Genomic DNA, 24,516 nt, shown 5'->3' on the forward strand with positions numbered 1-24,516 from the left:
GTCATCAAATTCATCAAAGTATCAGATGAGCTAAGCCGCACTTTTCGTGCTGCCCTGAGCTCTTCTCTGTGACGCATTTTTTCATTTTCGAGTATCTTCACCCCTTTATGAGTTAGAGTTCTCCATCCAGTTCTTCTCGTGGCATTCCATTCCCAGGTTTCACATCTGATGTGACAACGCTTCAAGCTATCTTTGAGACAGTCTTTATAGCGCTTTCTTTGTCCCCCCCCCTGTGACCTCTTCCCATTTTCTAGTTCGGCATACAGAATCGAGACAGTCTTTATAGCGCTTTCTTTGTCCCCCCCTGTGACCTCTTCCCATTTTCTAGTTCGGCATACAGAATCTGTTTTGGTAGTCTGCAGTCTGGCATTCTAACCAAGTGTCCAGCCCAACGAAGTCTGGGCTGGATATATAGTATATATATCCAGCCCAGACTTCGTTATATAGTATATATAGTATATATATACTATATATACTATATATACTATATATACTATATATACTATATATATACTATATCTATATGCATTTCGCATATATATGCAAAATGTGCACTAGTAACACTACCACTGCATCCATCACTGCACTCCATGCAGTAGGTAATACTGCCCTGCACTAATACTGTTTGATGCGCATTAGAAAATAGTTCTATGATAGTAGCAAAAGTACTGCATAGTGCATAGCTATGACATGCTTACTACTGTACCGCTAATATAATTAAATATATATCTACACCAAAATTTACTGCAACTGTAGTGCATCTCACATTTGGTCATCAATGAGTGCTGTGCCTATCAATGCGCAGTTATGATTTTTATGAGTTTTATGAATTTATGAAACCATTTTCTTTTAAATATATGTTCAATTCAATATGCAGTCACTGACTTTGACAAAAGATGGCAATTACTCGATTAAATTTATAAAAAAAACTTTCAATTCAATTTGGTAAATAATTCATTTATTTCAGCGTAGTATTTAATCTGCTTCTGGATTTAGTCAACAGAATCCATTATGGAGACAAATTTTTATGTTTTATTCAAAATTTATTTTTAGTGAAGCAAAAAATGTTTGAGAAAGAATGATGATCAGATATAGTCAAAATTGATTGCTGTCTGCTATTGGTTACTAGTTGGTTACTAGTTTAAAACAGATGATTCGCTGCTGATAATATTGGGTATAATCAGCATGACCTGTTCATTGTTTACACATGAAAATTTTGGTCAATGTAAAACAGCAAAAATCATTCACAAAATAAACAAGTACACATGCATCGACAAGTACACATGCATCGACAAGTACACATGCATCGACAAGTACACATGCATCGACAAGTACACATGCATCGAAAAGTACACATGCATCGACAAGTACACATGCATCGACAAGTACACATGCATCGACAAGTACACATGCATCGACAAGTACACATGCATCGACAAGTACACATGCATCGACAAGTACACATGCATCGACAAGTACACATGCATCGAAAAGTACACATGCATCGACAAGTACACATGCATCGACAAGTACACATGCATCGACAAGTACACATGCATCGACAAGTACACATGCATCGACAAGTACACATGCATCGACAAGTACACATGCATCGACAAGCACACATGCATCGACAAGTACACATGCATCGACAAGTACACATGCATCTAAAGTTGTTGCTTCAGGTTAAACCCTCTGTCAGATATGGTATGCCACTCGTACCATGTTGGTGTAGTCAATTTGCAGACAAGCTTATAAGCAGTCAGAATTCTCATATAATTATCACAGCTTCTCTTGTCTCTATCCCTGTGTTACCATGCTTCACATGGGTTCAAAAATTAAAATCTGAACGCCTTCGACCCCATTTTGTTTCACTAAATTTATATAAAGGCATTTGCTGTAAGAGTACTATTCGACATTGTAAGAATGATCACTGCTGATGGATTTGAATCGAATTGTTCGGAACGATTGGGTGCGAATTCATCGGCAGTGAGCAAATTCGAACCTATTTGGAGCATGGAAACACTGAGTATTGCCAAAGCCATTGCAAGATACGCTTATAAATTCCTCTGTTTTAAATCTCCACTGGTCAGTTTCTAAACCAAATTACTGTTATCTTCAAGTTAGCAAATTATTAGTTTGTTTATAGAACACAATTTAACTGCAAAAAATAAATTGGTGTTTACGAAAGAGATTGTCTTGTAATGTTTTTAAAGTTTTTATGATTGTATTGCGCAGTCATTAACAACTGGAACAATGGTCTTGAGGCTTGAACAAATCTCAAAGAAATATTTTGGTGTTGGCAAGTATCTTAAAACAACATTGCGCCACAGCTAACAATGTACAAAATCAAACTTTGGTCCAGTATTCATAGCTGTGCTGTGTCTGTTTTTAACTCTCATTTGCTGCAGTATTGCATGCATGAACAGTCAAATCAACCTCCCAAGTTGAATAATTTGTGAGATCAGCAACGCCTGAACATATGCATAAAACAAATGTAAGCGGACAATTTCGTTACAATTCGAAAAAGTTTACTCAAAAAATTGTTTGGTAGTGTGTCAGTATTTGAGAGTATTAACAGCTTTGCAGTCTGAGAAATTTTATTGCTGATGCACAGAAAAATGCTAGTCTTTCTTGTATAAATCTTTGTTTTTGCTCTTATGACACCACATGCCCATACCTTTTTATTTATTAATTTATTTTTTGTGGCGTCATTTGTAAATAATTTTTTTCATAAAAAATGACTGGCTGGAACAACTGCCCAATAAAAGTATATATATATATATATACCGTATATATATATATATATAGATATATATGTACATTGTATATGTATAATTAAATTATATAAAATATATAATTATATATAATATATAATTGTTACATATAATATATAATTATTACATATAATATATAATTATTACATATAATATATAATTGTTACATATAATATATAATTATTACATATAATATATAATTATTACATATAATATATAATTATTACATATAGTATATAATTATTACATATAATATATAATTATCACATATAATATATAATTATTACATATAATATGATTATATGTAATATATAATTATTACATATAATATAATTATATGTAATATACAATTATTACATATAATGTATACATATTTCTTAATTGAATACCAGATACTCTTACTCTATTTGAACAAAAATCAGTAATGAAAACTATTTGCAGTTGTTTGTTGACTAAATAAAAATAAACTAATGGCTCAAAAAAGTATAGCCAACAGAGTTTTAACATAAAATCAGGTGAAATAAAGTTAGCCAAAGTTGGAGGCGGTGATGGTTGAAACAAAATTTGCAAGCAATTTCTGTTTTAGACTAATATACTTTGCTTCAGAGTATAGCAAGTCGATTTAAAAACCCTTCTTTCAAATTTGTCTACAAAATAACAGACAAATATAAATCAACTTAATTATTTATTTTTTATCTTTTTATCAATCTTTGAATTATTAACATTCAATGAGACTGACTATAGCTATCCATTTCATGCATAACAAAGCAATAATTGGTTCGTGACATATTAGATTTCCTCTTGTTTATATTCACAAATTATAAGTGAAAACCAACTATTTGACAACCACTTAGGGAAATGTAAATAAACATTTCTGTTTGCTGAACATTCTATCCCTGCAGTTCATACTTGAGTCGACAGCAATTATCCGTAAGTTCATAGTAGTCTACCTAGTGGGCAGCCACACTTCCACGTTACAATTCATTTCTGTTTCTACATTGTTTAACAATTTATCTACATTTTCATACGCTGGCTTGCTTATTATATGAGCTGACTATAAAATCTATTATGTTATAATAACTTAAGAATTCTGTATAACCTGATTCAGAATAAATACACATGAAAAAGTAGATATTTGTATGCAAGCAAACGCTCGTGTTCATGAGATGAACGAACATTTTCATAGATGATTTTCTCCGCTGTTAACAATTTATTTGCTTTTAATCTCATTAAGAGAAACGGCCAGCGTACTTGGTCAGTTGTAAAGTAAAACATTGGATTTTAGATAATGAGGTAGGAGAGAACAACTCTGGAATATAAGACTAAATGCCGCCTAAATGCTGCCTAATGTTGACTAAATACAAACTACCAGCATAACAATATAATAATAGTTTTTCAGTTTTAATCATTTTTCATTATAAATATTATTGGAAATAACATGGCGAGGAGTAAGGGTTTCCAAAGTGGTGATGTCTAAGATAGAAGACCTTCCATCAAGATTTCTTTTGCTGGCTGCATGGATCTTTATGACAGTAAATAAAGATTATGTTATGCTGTTCTGATATGTTCAGACCAGCATAGTCTGCTTGTGGAAATTTTCTACATAGTTGCAGAGTTGAAATTTAACATTTACAATATTTTTGACAGGCGGTAGGAGCACTCCTGGTCAATTAACAAAAGTATGCTGAGATGTGTTTGTTGGACTTATAGCTTACGACCCTTTTACAAATATCCACACATCTCTGCTCATGAGCAACAGTTCTAGAAAAATATTTCTGGTTAGTGATAAGTTATGAGTCTATTACTACTAAAATGCAAAAATTTCCCTAACATGAATGTTGGCAAGCACAGTCGCAGGAATTAGAATAGCAGAGTGTGCAACTGGTCATTGTGAGCAGCACTCTGCAGGTACTCTATATAGTACGTACTGCAGTATACAAGAGAAAAGCTGGTGCTCTTGTTTTTGCGAAACTTACATGAATCTATTGCTTATCATGCTAAAGAAGACGAATATTGATAAACAAAAATACATGTTTCGTTGCAAGAGTACTGGCCATGCTTTACATGTTGTTGTTCATAAAAATGCAGGCTGTTGGGTTGAAGATGATTAGGTTTCTTAATGGTTGCTGTTTACAAACGCAGAGTTGTAATAGATTTGAACTGAACTGCGCCGTGTTCAGTAATTTTGCAAGAGATTACAACTTTATAACCCACAATAAGCATTTACTGCTACTGCTACTGCTACTGCAACTGCGCTCCCACCGTAAATTTCCCACTGCACATTTACTTCCTTGACATATCACCTGAAACGCGGCAATTCATGCATACCGCGAGTGTGCATTCTTCCTAAGCTTGAACTTGCATGTGTACCCCAATTGCGTATTAGTATGAAGTTGATACTGTGGATCAACTGACACTCCTCACTTTTCAAGTGTCTGAACTTTGATGTCATTGTTACTGCAAAATTGTCAGATGCTACATGACCTTGCATTCTAACTCTCATATATCATTTCAGAATAGGGAGTCAGGCATTATCACTACTCTGATGAAATTGGGTCTTTGTAATGTATTCTAATTACCATTATATATTAAAACCATAACATACCGTATTCTCATTTCAACTGCATGTATATACAACATTGTAATTGTGATCAATTTGTTTGCCCACTCACACTCGAGGCATTCACATCTTGCAATTGTGTTATGGTTGCATCAAATTCAACTCAATGCTTTTCAATTCTAAATGAGTTTTCACAAAATTGTCTTGTGCATGTATGTACGGTGTAATGCAAAAGTTTCCATTGCATTTTGCTTTGCGAAATGCGCATTCGCAACATTACTACTGCATCCATCACTGCACTCCATGCAGTAAGTATTACTCACACTGCACAAATACTGCTTAATGCGCATTAGAAAGTAGTTATATGATAGTAGCAAAAGTACTGCATACTGCATAGCTGTGACATGCTTACTACAGCGCCGCTAACGTAATTAAATAAATAGATATCTGTGCCAAAATTTACTGCTACTGTAGTGCCTTTCGCATCTGATCATCAGTAAGTGCTGTACCTATCAATGTGGAGTTATGATTTTTGCAATGGCTACAACTCTGAAAAAAGCAGTTAAACAGAATGCAGGTTTGATGAGGTAACTTATGTGGTTATGATTTCTAGTAAATGAGCAACACAACTTGCATGAGTGAGTCCTTGTATTAGAATCACCTACTGAACTCATACAGTACAAATATGTAAGAGAACGAAAAAGAAAGTTAGGTATGCAATCGTGCTGAGAGTACTCAGAGAGAAGGTATTACATCAAAGTTACTCAAAGTATCTAACTAAACAAAGAAACAATTACAATGCAATGAAAATCCAAAGACCTACATAACACACTTACTAACAGCTAAGCATCTCAAGTATAAATGATAATAACCTAATGATTTCAGACAAAAGTGAGACAACAACAATAAGACCAAAGACACAATTGTAATATAACACATACACTTAATTATGGATACACATGCATGTAACTACAACTTATATTATTCTCTTTTCGTGGGCTGCTAAAACACTTCAATTTATGAGACAGCCAACATTTGCGAACATTAAAGCTATTTTGGAGTTACTTTTTCATGTAATTATTTCGCATTAAAGAGCTCGGCTCGCTTATGCTTCAACACGAACCTGTACATAGAGCGGTTGAGCGACAACATTTAGGTACAAACTAGTGTGAAGTCGTTTCCGGATTAGAAAGTTCGCTTTTGTATTAATTTAAAGAAGTTTAGATTTTGGATAAAATAGTTTGTAAATAGCATAAGGTGAGTTAATATTGTACATTGTTGTAGTTAAAGGTATATTTTGTATGTTTTTATAATACAGGCCGACTTTTGCTGTTGTCTACTAAACATTTATTGCGAGGGAAACAGTCCCAACATCGACAAGTCCGAACCTAGATAGGTCCCAATCTCGACAGAGGTTGGTCCGAATCTAGACAAAGGTTGGTCCGAACATCGACAAATGCTGATGCAGTTTTACAATCCCAGTTCTATCCTCACTTCCAAAAATAAAAATCAAAGCTACTCACTGAAGTTTAGATTTCAAATAAAACATTTTGCTAGCATAACAGTCAACCATATTTATGATTGTTACTCGTTTTAGCATTCGTTCTATATTTAGGTTGGGCAAAATATTGTTAGGCCTACATAAGCTGGGGAGTGCTGCAACAAATGGATCACAAGATATTTTTGCGCAAATAAATCTTTTACATATAAATCGCTCATTTACTATGAAAATTGTAGATGGTAAAATAGTAAAACTGCTGTCGAGATTGGGCCAACCGTTGTCGATATACAAACTCGTCGAGTTTCAAACCAGTCGAGGTTCGGACTATAAACCTTATTGCGATATCGAAAATTGAAAACATCTGAGGTGTAAAATATTATTACTGCGAGATGACAGGTCAAGGTAAACTCTCTGTTGCCAGCCTTGAAATGGTTGACTGTTTTATACGTTTTCATCAATTTTTCGGTGTTTCTTGCTCCAGACAATCATCTATTAAGTATTATTATCAAAAAGAAAGTAGATCAAAATATTTTTTCTTACAGCAAAGCCAAAATTATGTGGTCTTGTTTAGTAGTATTATGTGTGGTATTTAAAGAATTTACTCACTTGAACATTGCACTAACATAATTGATTAGCAATCACTGTGTTCTCGTTTATTCAGAGTAGGCTAAGTATTTATGGTTGATTACTCAAAGGCAAGCCGCCTTGTTGTTATGGCTGTCAAGAGTTGATAGTTCAGTTTATAGTGTGATGGAATGCTAGGTTGCTATCCTTCTTGTATAAATTCTAACTGGAGTTATATTCCCTTTTTATCTTTTTGTAACCACGCCCCTAAAGGAGGCTGGTCCTTGCATCTCATTTGCATAATCTAATGTACTTAAGGCAGGGCCTCGGCTCTTTATGTTCGTTCAAATATATGCAGTGCATTTGGAACCATACTCTTTCTGTTACCTTGCGCGATATCAGAACCACCCCAAGCATATAGCTATCTCCAAAGACCTAGTCTATGGACTGTGCTGTGGGGATAAATTCGTAGAAACACTGTCGACCTCGTCGACCTCCGGTCGACCTTGTCGACCTAGTATAAAACCCCTCTGGGAGCAATCCCTTGTGTAAGGTGGTTGATGTTGACCGGTGGAGTAAGCCGACCTAGTCGCCTCCGCGTGTTGGTCACGGGCAACCAGTACACAGCCCCTGTGAAGGGTGAATGCAGACCGGTAGAGTAAGCCGACCTAGTCGCCTCTACGTGTTGGTCGCAGGAACCAACACACTGGTGGCAGCAGTGGGATCTGACTGCGGTAACTCGGACTTCTAAGACAACCTTTGTAACCATGCCAAACAGCCGACGGAGTGCTACCAGACATCTGGCTGAGGCAGAGCTACAACAGGTCGACCAGATTGGTCAGCTGACAGAGGCTATTACTAGAGCCTTACAAATGCCTAAGAGGGAGGCTAGCTTCAAGCCACCGAAGTTCGATGGGAGTGAAGATGTGGAACTATTCATCTCCCAGTTCGAAGAGGTTGCAGAAGCTAATGAGTGGAATGAGAAGGCCACTCTCCTCCACCTGCGTGAGACATTGAAGGAGGGAGCCAGAGGTTGTAATCGAGGAGATTCACCTGCCTCCATCTTCTCGGTCTTACGCACCAAGTACGGGCTCTCCCCGAGAGAGGCTAAGAGTAGGCTCCACCTCAAGAGGGCAGCAAAGACTAGCCTCCAAGAACACGCAACGGAGATGGAGCGTCTAGTGAAGATAGCGTACGCTGACCTTCCGGACTCCTACCAAGCTAATATGGCCATGGATGCGTTTTCCCTGACTCTAGGAAACGCACCTCCAACGCCATCTTTTGGCAATAAGAGCCCAGAGCTTAGAGGAAGCAGTGCAGGCAGGGAATGAGTTCCTGCAAATTCAGCCCACTCTTCCTCGGCCTGGTGCTCGACCCATAGTAATGACAGTGGAGGAGGAGGAGACTACCCCTGCTACAGTCACCCCCGTCCACTCGGATCCTCCATCAGCCACCCTGAATGACGTCCTAGTGGCTATAAAAGGGTTAACAGATGGACTAAAAGAAGGAAACCGATTGGGACGACGGGGAGCGGAGAAAAGGGAACCTAACTGTTGGGGCTCCGGCCAGACAGGGCATGTACAACGCCGGTGCCCTCAAGTTATCCAAAGACAACCACCTCAAGCCACGAGGTCGGGAAACGGCTCCCATCCACAGCAGTAGGGGGAAGTGCTGACTGTGGATCTACTATACCAATGCAAGGCCAGTGGCAACGGCCACGACGGACTAGGCGACACAGGCTCCCCCCCTGCTCGCCACCGGTCCCCTTGCATAACCAGTATCAGCCCTTACCTGAGTGTGCAGGTCTCCCACCCTCAGAAACCAAGGAAGAAACATACGTCTGGCCAAAGCCGTCTCGGCCTTCCAAAAAAGGCCCCCAGAGAATGAGCGAAGCCAGACGAACTCATGGAGATGAATTGTGGAAGCCACATAATAGCAGCTATTTCTTGCCAGGTCGCATCGGAGGGCAGCCCGTCCAGTTTCTCGTGGACACCGGATGCACGTCTAATCTGTTGGGACGACATGTTTTTGAGCGCTTACCCAAGGATGTTAAAAGCCAACTAGAGGTTCGAGAAGACTATGGGCGGATGGCAGATGGTACACGGCTGCAATTTCACGGACTCATCACTCTCCCAGTCAGAGTCAGGAGCGTCCAAGTCACTGTATCTCTAGTGGTGTGTGCCCTGAAGGAGGATGCCATCCTGGGCATGCCATACTTGGTCGACCACCACTGTGAGATGAATTTTCAGCAACCCACGTTGGTGTTAAACGGGCAGAAATTGACTTGCACTGACAGAGAGGGTCGACCCCTGACAAGTGGAGTTCAGATAATGCGAGCCACAACGCTTCCCCCTCGAGCCGAGGTCCTAGTTGCTGGGCGTCTCACGTCCTCATCCTATCAGCCAGTCGGGTTAATCGAGGGAGTAAGAAGCAGTTATATGGTGGCCGCCAGCCTACATCAACCCGGTAAAAAGGGGAGAGTGGCCATCCGCTGCATGAATCCTACTGACCATCCAGTCAGCGTGACGGCAGGGACGATTGTGGGACAATACACTGGAGTAGGACCGGACGAAATAGGGGTTCCCTGGACAGCAAAGGAGGATGTCGAGACTCCTAAGGAACCTCCCCCTTCTCCTTCAAGCGTGCCCCCCCACATGCAGGACTTGCTCCAACAAGCGGCGCCACATTGCTCGTCCCCTACCGAGCACCGAAGGATGGAAGACCTTTTGGTTCGTTATGCGGATGTGTTCAGCCAAGGAAGCGAAGACGTGGGGCGTACCACCCTGGTACAACATGAAATCCCCCTTCTCCCAGAGGCACAACCCATCCGTCAACACCCATATCGAGTAGGACATGAGAAAGAAGCCGAAATCGAGCGACAGGTTTCGGCCCTTGAGAAACAAGGCATGATTGAGCCCGCTCACGGGGCCTGGAGCTCTCCGGTGGTCTTGGTGAGGAAGAAGGACGGGGCGTGGCGATTATGTGTGGACTATAGAAAGCTCAATAGTGTCACTCGCCAGGACGCCTACCCCCTTCCCCGGATTGACGAGAGTTTAGATGCCTTGTCCGGCAGCAAATTTTTCAGTACCCTGGATATGATGAGCGGGTATTGGCAGGTACCTCTCTCTGCCGAGGCCCAGGAACGGTCAGCATTCACCACACGCAGTGGATTATGGAGATGGAAGGTGCTTCCCTTTGGGCTGACCTCCGCTCCGGCTACCTTCCAGCGGCTAATGGAACGCGTCCTCCAAGGGCTACACTGGAAAACCTTGCTGTTATACCTAGACGACATCATCGTCATGTCGGCAGACTTCTCTAGTCATGTAACTAGGCTGGCAGAGGTGTTGGAACGACTGAGGCAGGCCGGGTTAAAATTAAAGCCCTCTAAATGCAGTCTGTTCCAGACCCAAGTTAAGTACCTGGGCCACATAGTCAGCGACACTGGAGTGGCTACCGACCCTGAGAAGATTCAGGCCATCAGTGAATGGGCAGCACCACAAGATGTGACTCAGTTAAGATCGTATTTGGGTACCACTGGGTACTACCACCCATACGTACCTGACTACGCCTCGATCGCCAAACCTCTCACCTTGTTGACACGCGAGGGGGTCCCCTGGAAGTGGGAGGAAGATGAACAGGAAGCTTTCTTTAAGCTCAAGTGGTCACTGACGCACGCTCCAGTACTGGCATATCCTGACCCTTTTTTACCCTACGTACTCGATACCGATGCTAGTAACGTAGGGACCGGGGCTGTGTTATCTCAGGTCCAGCAAGGCAAGGAGCGACCTATAGCCTACTATAGCAAGACCCTCTCCCCCGCCGAACGCAACTACTGCGTGACTAGAAGAGAGCTGCTGGCAGTCGTGCTAGCTGTCCGACATTTCCGGCCATACCTATATGGCAGAGAGTTTACTATCCGGACAGATCATGCCTCCTTGGTTTGGCTGCACCGGAGAAAGGAACCCTCTTGCCCGGTGGTTGGAGAGCCTAGCCGAGCACAAGTATCGAAACATCCATCGAAAAGGCGTTAAGCACGGTAACGCCGATGGGTTGAGTCGACAACAGTGTATCGACTGCCGACAGTGTGCTGCCATTGAGAAGCGGGATCGGGGGCCAACTAGCTCACAAGTGTGTGACTCACTAGTACCCCCAGGGACAAATCGGGAAACTACCGTACCGGTGAACCAAGTTCCAGTACAACCACCAAGAGGTACGGGAGGACCCAGTCCTAGCGCCCACCAGTTGGATGAAGACGAATGGCCTCGACTACCCAGCAGCAGACATACATCAGGGCCCGGCCTCCCGACTCCCACACCAGCCAGCCTAATTCCAGTACGGCTGCCATGCGGTGCGGGGTCACCGAGAGTGTTGGACAACCCCCTCAGAAAGTCTCAAAACCCTCGGTTACGGGCCGTCAAGGTGGCAGGTGAGCCAGGACTCGTTGTAGAGACTGATAAAGTTGCGGTACAAGCAGACGCTAAAGCCACGAGTTTAGATCTCTCACCGCCAGCTGCCCCAAAGGTCCCGGAATTGTTGACAGTGGTGCAAACTTCGCTAGATGAAGTACGAGCATTGCAACAGAGACCCGCTACCGACCTAGGGATAATTTACCAGGCCGTCAGGAACCGGAAAAGAATCGAAGAGGCCGTACTACAAGTAGGCAGCCCCGAGTTGCAGCGATTGGCCCGGATGTTCCATCAGCTCCAGATTGACGAATCAGGTGTATTGACCCTTCATCTCATTCAGAATGGGCGAGAAAGGGTGGTGGTGGTATGCCCCCAAACACTGAGACAGGAGATCCTGTGGAAGGCCCACGAACAAACTCACTGCGGTGTGGAAAGGACCCTGAAGCGCGTCCAGCTGGATTGGTACTGGCCGGGCATGACTGGAGATATCAGGAGGGCGGTTCTCTCTTGCGAAGTTTGCCAGCGGGCTAAGACGGGAAAGGCCCGGACCTCCGGGAACCGACAACGACTGTACGCCGGGAGGCCATGGCAGTGTCTAGCCGTAGATTTGGTGAGACCCCTACCTCAGACACCTCGAGGAAATAGCTGGGTGTTGGTACTCACTGACCATTTCACTCGGTGGTCGGATGCCTTAGCTATCCCTGACGCTACAGCCCCAACGGTGGCCCAGGTCTTGGATGAGAGAGTATTCAGTTACTTCGGTCTGCCCGAAATTATCCACACCGACCAGGGGAGCCAATTCGAGTCCTCTTTGTTTCAAGAGCTATGTGACTTGTGGGGAGTCGACAAATCTAGGACCACTCCGTACCACCCCGAAGGGAATGGTGTGGTTGAAAGAAACAATCGAGTATTGGGTGACTCCCTACGAGCCCTTTTACTGGGCAGAGGACAAGAGGACTGGGATCAATTATTGCCACAGATCATGCGGACGCTGCGAGGGCTACCGCACTCCGCCACTAAGGAAACACCAAATTATTTGATGTTGGGTCGGGAGCTTCGTCTTCCTGACCAATTGCTGCATGGAAATAGGTTGGAATCATTTACGAGCACACACGAGTATGTCCAGACTGTTCACGACCGGTTGATGCAAGCTCATACTCTCCTCCGAGATAGACAGAAGGAAATTGTATCAACCGATGTGAGAGAGCCTCCGCTATTCAATGAGGGTGACCTCGTATGGTTGCTAAGCAAGCGGCGAAGAAAAGGGGAAAATCCGAAATTAGCGGCCAAGTATGTGGGGCCCTATCGCGTACTAAGGAGTCACGAAAATCATACTTACGAAATAGAAAGATATGGACAGCGATCCACTCAGGCTGAAGGAAGATTAAGGCTCTGTCACCCTAGCCCGGTGCAACAAGGACGAGCCCCAGCTGAAGTCGAACCTGCCCGACGTCCCAACATGAGAGGTTACCCCCGGAGACGAGTACCACGAGAAAACGGTAATCCAGATGCCGTTATCTCAGAATCACTTCTGCGTAGTCGATTAATAGATTTACCAATACCACAATCGCCGGGAAGATTGGAACCACTTCGGCTTCCCAGCGAAGATTTTTTGGTCTCTCCAGGGGAACACAACCCTAACTCGAGGGCTGGCCTCGACCCTGGCTGCGAATTGGCGACCGAGGAAGCAAGAACTACGGGGAATGTAGGAGTTCAGGCTAGTACCACTGGGGCTGGAAACACCACACGACCCCAACGAATAAGAAAGCCCCCTGCGTATTTAGCAGATTACGACACCAGTACTGTCCAATCAGGAGAAGCCAGAAGGGGTCAAGGTCAGAGGGCGGCCATTTTGGAAACCAAAGAAAGCGCGCTCATTGCTTGCTATCAGCTCGACACACACACATATGTACATCCTCCAGCCATGGAAGTGACCAAGGAGACCATTAAAGAAGCTTCTCCAATTATCGGAGCCTTGCCTCTACTATCGGAGTTAGTGATTCCACTGGAACTACACCCGGCTCCCAATGAAACGTTAGATGATATGGAGTCCCACTCGATGAAGGAAGATTCCTCCCCGAACTCTCGCCTGCCGACCAAGTGGGTCTCAGAAGAAACGACCAGGAAAATAATGAAGTTATGTCAGGAAGACGGTATCAACTGTCCGTTGTGCCAACAATCATTATCCACCCCCCGACGGCGCCGGATTCACATTGCGCAACATTTTACCAGGTTCTTTTGCAAATGCGGGAGAAATTCGACCTCGAGGGACACAATCGCCAAGCATCAATCCAGGATAAAGGATGTGGAGATCCGGAAAGCCCACGGTGGAACAGGCGTTAAGATCTACGAGGTCGACCGCGCCAGCTACCCCACATGGAGCAAGAGGGTCCGATTGGTCAACCCCCCGGCCTTCGAGAAACCTACGCCCTATGGTCCGGTTAAGATAAAGCCACCTGTGAGGAGAGGACCACAGGCACCCTTTCCCTCTCCCCCGAAGAAAAAGCGGATAGCTCAGAAATGTAGTCCGCTCAAAACGGGGAGACCCATACCGGCTCCCAGGAAGACACTAACGACGGTCGGGAGCATCCAGAGCCGACTGGGAGACGTTCGACCCCGAGTCACGGTGGACGCCCTTCGAGAGGAGGCCTCTAGCCTCAGACGGACGGCCCGTCGCCTAGAAGAGTTGGCCAATCGGATGTCGACCCAATGAAAGATTGCGACCCGAATCCCGTTAAAGACATTGACTATCTCTATTTTGTGGTGTGTTCTAGTTTGTTTGTGTTTTCTTATATTATTTTATTCTTTTTTTTTTTGGTTTGGTTTTTTTTATAGCCGATTGTCGTCTATAGGGGCGGCGTGTGTGATGGAACGCTAGGTTGCTATCCTTCTTGTATAAATTCTAACTGGAGTTATATTCCCTTTTTATCCTTTTGTAACCACGCCCCTAAAGGAGGCTGGTCCTTGCATCTCATTTGCATAATCTAATGTACTTAAGGCAGGGCCTCGGCTCTTTATGTTCGTTCAAATATATGCAGTGCATTTGGAACCATACTCTTTCTGTTACCTTGCGCGATATCAGAACCACCCCAAGCATATAGCTATCTCCAAAGACCTAGTCTATGGACTGTGCTGTGGGGATAAATTCGTAGAAACACTGTCGACCTCCGGTCGACCTTGTCGACCTAGTATAAAACCCCTCTGGGAGCAATCCCTTGTGTAAGGTGGTTGATGTTGACCGGTGGAGTAAGCCGACCTAGTCGCCTCCGCGTGTTGGTCACGGGCAACCAGTACACAGCCCCTGTGAAGGGTGAATGCAGACCGGTAGAGTAAGCCGACCTAGTCGCCTCTACGTGTTGGTCGCAGGAACCAACACAATAGAGCTTGACCCAGATCTTTAGTGCAAGTCTAACCTTGTTATTTCCCAGATGTTTAATGTAGCAATAGAAATATTCTTTATTCTCATAACCAAAACCTAATGCTAAAGTAGCAAAATTCTAGAATATAGGGCAAAGATAATCACAAAGGGCTAAATAATATAAAATATATCTTACGCCAACGGCTATATTTGCTTTTAAGCTAAGTCTTGCATGTCTTCAGGGCTTCAATATCAAAAAAGGATGAAGTACTATAACTGTTTTCTTTTATAGGCATTTGGTTAGCCTGAGGGTAGATGTATAAGTGTTCAGGGTTGTGTCTTTAGGTTCTGGCTTACTGAGGTTGGTCATTGAAGGAGCACTGTCTTTGGGTACATCATCGTAAAAACGCTGTTCTAGTGGGGCAGATTTTGTTGTTGGGTAATATTGTTTCTGTCGACGCTTGTGTACGTCCAGGAAATTCACCAGATTAATGAGATATTATATATTCTAGTTATTTTGCCAATGTCCGGTGTTAGCTGGCAGGAGAATGGATTTCAACTTCTTTTGGTGGTTTCTCTGATATGCGATTAGCTCATCTTTTGTGGTTGATTTTTGGAGTTTCATCTCAGTTGGAGTTTATAGTTAGCTTGTTGTTGCTTTTTAATTATTGGACTTTGTATGCCTTCAGGGGTCTTGTTGCTAGGGTGGCTCGCTATCTGTGCGTCCTGTTGTGTGTATGGTATGTATATCTTTTGGTCTTACTTCATTCTTTGTCAGTTTCTTGATATCTCTAAGCAACAGCGTGTTGTATGTCTATTCAGTGGTCTGACCGATTCCTTGTTTGTATCTTGTTTTAGTAAAATTTCTATATCTTACAGCAGCATCGGTTCTGCACTGACACGTGATATCTAACAAACAAAGTATTTTGATAAATGAATTAGATTTTGAAGGGACAGTTCAGAAAATTAGAAAGTGTGTGTATTAACAAAAGTTTGATGAAATTAAAACTACATATCAAGCTATATACAGTATATATCAATTTTTAACAAAAGATAGCTAAAAATATATTACTTCACCATAGTAAATAAAATAGCTTAGACTAGCTTTAAGTAGTACTGTAAAAATAAATTTTTTAATTTGTTATATCTTTGTTTAAATGTTAGGATAGGCATTAGCTTCATTTTTTTTAGAATCTATGATTTTATAATTAAAAAAATGCATGAGGCTCAGTTTAATATGATTTAAACGCAGCAAAACAAACTATGAGAACTGCACACGTATGTACTGGTTTAGAATTATTTAATGTGTTGATAAACTTCAGATGTTGTATGTTGTGAATTACTTCATATATGAAGACAAATATGTATCAAATTTTAATTTTTATGTCAAAAAATTTATGTGTTGAGGTAATATTAAGTCCAAATTCAACTACACTATAAACTAAAGCTTTATTATAAAGGTTTAGTTTATCCAGCAGTTCAATCTTGATTTAATATTATAGTAAATAGGTTGGACTAGTAAACGGTAGGAAATAGGTTGGACTAGTAAACGGTAGGAAATAGGTTGGACTAGTAAACGGTAGGAAATAGGTTGGACTAGTAAACGGTAGGAAATAGGTTGGACTAGTAAACGGTAGGAAATAGGTTGGACTAGTAAACGGTAGGAAATAGGTTGGACTAGTAAACGGTAGGAAATAGGTTGGACTAGTAAACGGTAGGAAATAGGTTGGACTAGTAAACGGTAGGAAATAGGTTGGACTAGTAAACGGTAGGAAATAGGTTGGACTAGTAAACGGTAGGAAATAGGTTCAACTCGTGCATAGTGGAGAATTAGTGGTGAATAAAATGAGTGATATACTGAACAAACACGATGGACCATAGTAGGAGGCATTTGCTCACTAAATAGAGTTCTACAATTATTTCTTGTGCAAATGGTAGCTGAGCCCTGACTCTTCTTATCTTTTTTCTAGTTAATCACTTCTACAATTCATTGAGTAGAGTTACAGATGGAGGGTGGTGTTTGTATACTTCTTTGTGGCGAGTTACAGATAGAGGATGGTGTTTGTATACTTCATCGAGTACAGTTACAGATAGAGGATGGTGTTTGTATACTTCTTTGCGGAGAATTTTTCAAAAGTAGTACTTGGGGAACATTTGTTGTAAATATGATGCTTGAGACCGTAATGCTCGGAACAAGTTTTTGGTGTTTCTCTTGACTCAAGTGTTCAGATATCTGGGATTAGAGTATTCTGCATTAGCTTAAATAAAAGTTGGTTGTGGTGATTCATCTACATGTAGGTCGGAGTGACTGACACGGCTTACAACAGAAGGCATTGAATTTTTCAGTCTACAGGAAGCTGTTAACAAAATGCACTGAATAAGTATTAAAATCTTTGAAGATAACGATGTCATTTCACTCATTTCCTTCAAGGATCAGGAAATTTTACCAACTCAAGGAAGGTTTCTTTTAATCTATGCTCAGAGTTATGACAAGTGTTAGATGTCAACCCTTTACAACTGATGTGTTTCGGTGTGCATTTTTTGATCCAATTTTTAGTCGTTTTGAAAATTTTTGCTAGAGATTCGGCATTTTGATTACTATATTACTACGTGACATGTTTTTCATTTGCATTTCAGAGTTACTGCTTCTCCAACCTATTTCCTTGAAAGTATTCTCTAATTATTCCAGCCTGCGCCTGCTGGTCATAAAAGACTACTGACTCAAGACGAGATGCTCAAGATATGACAACTTCGAGGTACAGGCTTGGGGGCGTTTCATTAAAAGGTAAGAATCAGCTGATTTGTCAGGCTCTAGTTTTATGATCATTCATTTCAATGACGCGTTTGTATCCCTTCAACAAAGTTCTTACCTACTTCTACAAACAGCTGCAGCAAAACTTACATTAGTTGTGAGTCACACCAGGCCAAAGTTAAAATATTGATGGTTATGCCAAGACAGACTGTTCCTTACAACAAAGGGATGAGACAATAACAGTTGCATTACTGTCTTGATAGGATATGCAGAGCTCCGCGTATCTGATACACAATATGAAAATGAATTCTGGCCACAGTTGGATCGGGTAATTGACATTATACTCAATGCTAATACTGATGAAGCCCGATGCGTTTCCTTTGAGGAGAACTACAGGTGAACATGACTAAATCATTCATTTGTAAGCAGCCCCCATTTTTGTAATTGTATGAGGCTGCTAGAAGAATTATCTTGTTCCATTTTTTGATCATTTTTCCTTTTTGTTGTTCCATCATCTTTTCTTGCAGTGTCATTCTGTAATACATTCAAAAATCGAGAAGCTGTTTTAAAGCTAGTCTTTGTAATCGAATCGGTAGTTATCAGCTCTTGAACTGTTTGCTCTTGTACATTCTTCAACTTAATTGCAATGTTGTTTTGTTAGCATTGTGTACAAGATAGTGTGCAAAGGGTATGGCTCAGTGCTTTATGAGGATCTGATGTACAAAGTTGAGAAATATATCGATAAGATGGATGAATCTCTGCAGCTCTTAAGGGTGAGTGTATGCTAGCGTTAGTGGGTAAGCGTCTCACATAGTGTCACCTTGCAATATTTCAATTATTTTTAAGGAGTGTTTGGTTTCTTTTATGTTTTGTTTTTTCTAAACTTGCAAATCTTAGTCAGATAAATCTTAAAGATGTCGTTGCGTCAAATTTGAGTTGATCTTAAAAGAAAGCTTTTTTTCCTCTATCAGTTGATATGTTGTTTGTTGTGTTAGGCGATCTCATTGCCAAGATATTTGAAGATTAAAATCGAAAAAATCTATCGCGGTAAAAACGCTCAGGCCAAAAAAACATGCCCAGGGTTGCCCAAATGATGTCACGCGTGATATAACTGTCAATATATCTTGTATTCACATCGGCTATTTGAGATAAAAGTCTAGTCCTACGCGGCTCTATTGGCATATATTTTATTTTGTATTTGCTCATGTTGGTTAGAATAAAACTTTAAATCTCGCTACAGGTACATTATTATGAATGTTTCAAAGGCCTCAAATAACGAAAATTGAAAATTTGTCTTACTCACTTTCTCCAAATGCTGTGTAAACATTTGAGTACCGACTACCAATTCTACCGGTCTACGGTAATTCTGTCAAGCAAACTATGTAGAATAAGGTCTTTGTATCGGCACAGTTCCGCCGCTACCCACACTAACGATATACAGCCTCCCAAAAGCCCGCCCACATTATGCTCGTCGCCTATCCTTGGGGCAGGGCTGTATATCATTGCCCACACCAAAAACTAGTTTCTTACTACCGTAAGTAAAATAAGCAAGCTGTGTCTTTGAAAAGAATATACATAGGGATAGAGTTTTAAGGATGAGGAGTTTTAGGGATGAGAAGTCTGCTGCAAACTGGATTTGAACTCACATTCTCCAGTTCTGCTGACATCCGTATAACGTATCCAATTCACTACAATATTATGCAAATCATGTTTTGCATTATCTTCAACAGTATTATCCCACGACCAAATGAGCGGAGCGAAGTTTGAGAGTTTTTATGATAAATGCATGTGCACACAACTTACGAAAGTTATTCATCAACAACGTCGCAAACCTTCGTTTCGAAATCTCATCAACAAATTTAATTTATCTCATAACAAATTTTGTAGAGTCGTTAAAGTATAATAACGATACAAAACACATATAAACCTATTCAAATATATCACCAAGTCTTTGAAAAGTGTCGACAGTATCTTAAAACTTACCGTACTTTTCGGACTATTAGAGGCTACTTTTTTCTGATGATTTGAGCCATGCGGCTTATATAAGGGTGCGGCTATTCTGTGGCTTTTTCTTTGACCGCTAGGGCGCATTAACCATAATCTACGGTTAGTGCGCCTTTAGCGATGAAAGAAAATACGAAACAATGCCTAACGATACTGTTCCGTTAGGCACTAGGTTAAAAAGCGTCAGTTAATATGAAACAGTGCCGTTAGACACTGTTCCGTTTTAAACAGCAAAGTTGCCGCCGTCTTAAAAAGCACCGTCCTGAGTTCTGCGGCCTATACAAAGGTGCGGCGTAATAATAAAATAAAGCAGATGCGGCTAATATAGGGGTGCGGTTTATAGTCCGAAAAGTACGGTACCCATCTGAACGGATTATACACAAATAGACAGATTTATTTGGCCGAAAATCGTTATTAAAACTTGCTAAGCCTTACTTTTATCAAAGTTAAGACCGGAAATTGAAACGCTGAGCGACAGAGAATAGAACGATTAAGTCGTGCGCATTTCACGAAAGAATAATGTGCACATTTCACCAGTCTATAACATTGTCAAATTGCCGAAGGTTTCTGTAATTAACGTAGGAGTACTGAAATCATTTCATTTTTGCCGATTTCAAAGTAACTGACATTTTAGACACTTTTGAGTACTTTGGTAAAGTGCTGTGTAAACGCAGTGTAAGTAAAGGAAATGACGATGATATTTTTTCTAACGATTCTTATGAGATTATTACAATATTTAATTATAAGTTTGGATGACTACAGAACAATGACTACGCAGTACAGATTTTCTAAAAATCTATATAAATATCACAACTTTTTGATATTGCTAGCTATGACGTTTTGAAATGTAAACAAAATTGTGCATTGGTTTTATATTATTACTATATTAATAATATTGGTTATTCTAATAATATCAGTGCATTTTACTTCTAATATTGGCCAATATTGCATTTCTCCTATTGCAGCGGGAGAGATATAAACATATAATCTTTTCCTTTCATTATTGCTATTTGTATTGTATTATTGCCAGTACATTACAGCTACCATTGCAGTTATCCTATTGCACTGCAGTGCCATTTGACTGCTAATATTGCATTTCTCAACCATCAGTACTCTTTCTTTTTTTCCAATATCTCTTTGGTCGTGGGCTGTATGACAGTGGAATTTCTAGTTTTATTATATAATTTTTACAAGCAAAAAATTTTCATCTCGGCATAAAGCTTTTATTAAAAATATTCATCAACTCGTGGCCACTCACATAGTTTTAGCTGATACAATAAGACAATTTCATCTACTGCAGCAAACTCAAACAAAACATCATGGTTTATGCAGCACACATTCAAGTCTCTCTTTCCCCCTTTATGGCAGTTTCCACACTGACAAAGCTGCTTCGGCTGGTGGGACAACATAAACATCCTTTAATCAGTAAAACAAATGCAATAAATATATGTCATACATAGATATGTCATTCTAAAACGTATCTACTGAAAGCTTTCAAATTGGGAGTTTGATAGATTGCGAGTGTAATTTTAAAAACGAATAAATGTTTAACAAGGGCACAAGTATGCCAAGCCAATGATTCGAAGCTTTGGTTCTGGAAGTTAAAGATTTGCATTGATCAATCGATTTTTTCCACTTTCTACAAGTGAGAAGTGAACATCTAAAATCAAATCATAAATCTAATTTACTAGATAAAACTGCCACGCAAAATTTGAAGCAAATGTAGCTAGGTGAACCGATAAAAAAATATAAAACGATGATTAGTGATAGCAAAAAGTTATAATTTTATTAATTAGTACATGTATTAATGAGTACTAAAATATTACCTTTAGTATATTCATCAATCTAAGCCATTGTATTGCTAGATGCTATGGATTAAAGAGAAGCTATTAAGCACTCACTGTACATATGTATCACGCACGCGCAGTAAATTACATTTTAGCCTCAAACGGAAATATAATCTGAATGTAAACTCAACAGAAAACTCTATAGGAGACTCAAAGTAAAAAATTAATTTACCTCCATTCTCTGATCCTTCTCCGTAGAACTTTAACCACCTGATGCCCAAAAAACTCGGAGTCACCTTCGCAGTAACTTCACAGAAATTTTTACAATTATGTTGTTCGCCAATAAAACGTGTCGATCGAGTAATTCATCAAAGTAACGATGTTAATTAATTTAGTAAATATCGATGTCCATGCGATTTAATAATAGAGTAAAATCCCTAAATTTGAGATTACAGACAACGCGTTTTACGAGTGATAACATTTATTACGACCTATATAAAAATTTCGCGCTCATGATTGGCTAATGAAGCGACCTTATATTTATCGCTTGTGGTTTCTTTTCAGATGTATTACTAGTGACGTCACGAAAGAAGCACCCGCTGCAATGTGAGCTTTTTAAAAGAGGGCCTCATTCAAACGCATATATCTCTGGACAGGATTGGTCTAAAAGACAAAAATGGCATCAAATTGTAGCTGATGTTTTAGCCTTTTATGGGTCTTAATTTCATTAAATCGAATTTTTTGACGCAACCACATCTTTAAGTAAGATATTTGTAAAGAATGAGCAGCATATATGAACATCACATACAGGCCAAACCTCTATGTACAAAGACTATCTTTTCCGATACTTCAGATATCAAAACAATCATATCTTAAAGCAAATATTTTGACAAAAAAAATTTTTTGATTCTATTCCAGAACTCAAACAACATCAACAAGTACCTAAAGTACTTACATTAAAATAAATGCATTATATACAACAACATAAATAACTAAACATAGAAACTTAATTTATAGATAAAACCTAATTTAATGAAGTAATAATCAGTGAAAATGAGTTTTTGTTGTTACGTTGCACAAGAGACATATGAATGGAAATGTAGACTCAGTAATGTTTAAGTTCAGTAATAGAAAGGCGTGGTGTTGCTAAATATAGTTCCAACTAACTTTATGAATATACTTTCAGAATTATTTTTAAATGTTGGTCAGCTTTTTCACATTTACTTACAAGACTGAAGTTACAAGAGACTAGACCTTGTATGCTGAAAACGACTTCTTATTCTGACACCGCTAGTTACTCACATTTTCTGTGTATGTCTAAAAATTAGTATGAAGATGTAATAGTTAAGTCAAAGATTGACTGTACCCAAGATAGGACTTGTTTATACTCCAGGTATGACTTGACTGCACTCGAAATGACTTGACTGTACACAAAATATTATTTGTTTGCGCATGTATCGTCTAATTGCCTTCTCAACTCATTATTTCAATGTTGTAAACTGCCAATTTAGGAAAATTTGAAGCATTAAACACTCCGTAAAATTGTTTTACGGAATAAAATATAAAATATATATTTTAATATATTTTATTTTCATGATAAAATATATATTTTATCATGAATTACGAGGTAACTGTTTCAAACTCTGTTGTTGGCTTGTACAGCTAACCGATTAGTTGAGGAATGAAGATGAATACTAGCATGCAGATATTCCTCTTGTAATGTACATTTTGTATAACTTTACTTGGACAGGGTAAAAATGAAAAGGAATATATAGAGAAGTTTAGCGAGTCACTCATACATTTCAAGAAGTCTATGCACAGCATACTGTCCATTTTTGCCTATTTGGTAAGTGATACTTTTCCTCCTATAGTCAATATTTGAAGCAGGTATTCTGGCAGTTGTTCATAGCTTGTTACTGTTTTCTCTGAATTCTGCCAGTTAGCTAATCCTTTCATTACTCAGCTGCGTATCTTTAAACATTGTTAACTCTTAGACTCAAAACTGGAGTAACTGGTATAGGATGTAAGGTTTGTTAGCTATTAATCAAGGAAAACTTCATGCTTCTTTACAAGCTGCTGGTACATATTGGTATACCGCTATGTCACTTTAGTCTATGTTAAGATCAAGGCCAGTATGGAGGACGTTTGCGAGTGGGTGTTAAAAAGGGATTAAGTGGTGCAGCATAAAATTTAATTCATTAAAGTCATTTTTTACTGTAGTCGCTCCTTCAACTAGGTGTTCAACTTTGTCTTATTTCAGTAAACTTACTATTCTAAGGTTCTGTTGAGACTTCAGCTCTTGTTTAACATCTCTACAATGATTAAAAATTTCTGTTCACACATTTTACTCAATGCTATGAACTCCTAATCAGTACATATAAAAGGTCAAGTGCCCATTAATATCATGTTCAGATTGCTCTGAGTCTGCCAGTGACTCTCTTGCGTCTTTCACACTAGAGTAGAATATTATGATGTGCTTCAAGATATTTTCTCAGTTTTTAGTCAGCATCTCATAGCAGCGATGAAATGGAAGGGGCCTTTTACTGATTGTCTATAGTTTACGCATCCGGCATTGTTAGAGTATCATGTGACCTATATATAGAAAGAGCCTGTTTCAAACTTCCTGTTGTGAAACATCTGCCATATTTGAGATTATGAGTATGTACTATCAGTAACTACATCAATGTTACTCTCTTTCAGAATCGCTGCGTTACTGAGGAGGAGTTGGACAATGTTGTATCCAGTCGTCTGAACGAAAGACTCGTGCGCAAACATGTCGCTGATATATTAGGTGAGTAGTACATGTG

General features: G+C 40.1%; 2 protein-coding genes across 3 annotated transcripts in view; both read left to right on the forward strand.

Annotated features, from left to right (window-relative positions):
• The window catches only part of LOC137397436 (small ribosomal subunit protein uS5-like), a 476,780-nt gene that overhangs the window by 351,452 nt on the left and 100,812 nt on the right, over positions 1-24,516 (forward strand). The window lies entirely within an intron of this gene.
• The window catches only part of LOC137410275 (CDK2-associated and cullin domain-containing protein 1-like), a 28,125-nt gene continuing 10,103 nt past the window's right edge, over positions 6,495-24,516 (forward strand). Inside the window, exons 1-6 of one of the 2 annotated variants that reach the window (XM_068095790.1) lie at positions 6,495-6,594; positions 17,804-17,951; positions 18,182-18,314; positions 18,580-18,691; positions 23,460-23,555; positions 24,410-24,500. In XM_068095790.1, the coding sequence (XP_067951891.1) occupies positions 17,909-17,951; positions 18,182-18,314; positions 18,580-18,691; positions 23,460-23,555; positions 24,410-24,500 (475 nt within the window). In that variant the 5' untranslated portion in view covers positions 6,495-6,594; positions 17,804-17,908. The remainder of the gene's footprint in view (positions 6,595-17,803; positions 17,952-18,181; positions 18,315-18,579; positions 18,692-23,459; positions 23,556-24,409; positions 24,501-24,516) is intronic. The other variant, XM_068095791.1, reaches the window with a different exon arrangement.

This window comes from Watersipora subatra, chromosome 1, assembly GCF_963576615.1.
Source record: "Watersipora subatra chromosome 1, tzWatSuba1.1, whole genome shotgun sequence".
Lineage (NCBI taxonomy): Eukaryota > Metazoa > Bryozoa > Gymnolaemata > Cheilostomatida > Watersiporidae > Watersipora > Watersipora subatra.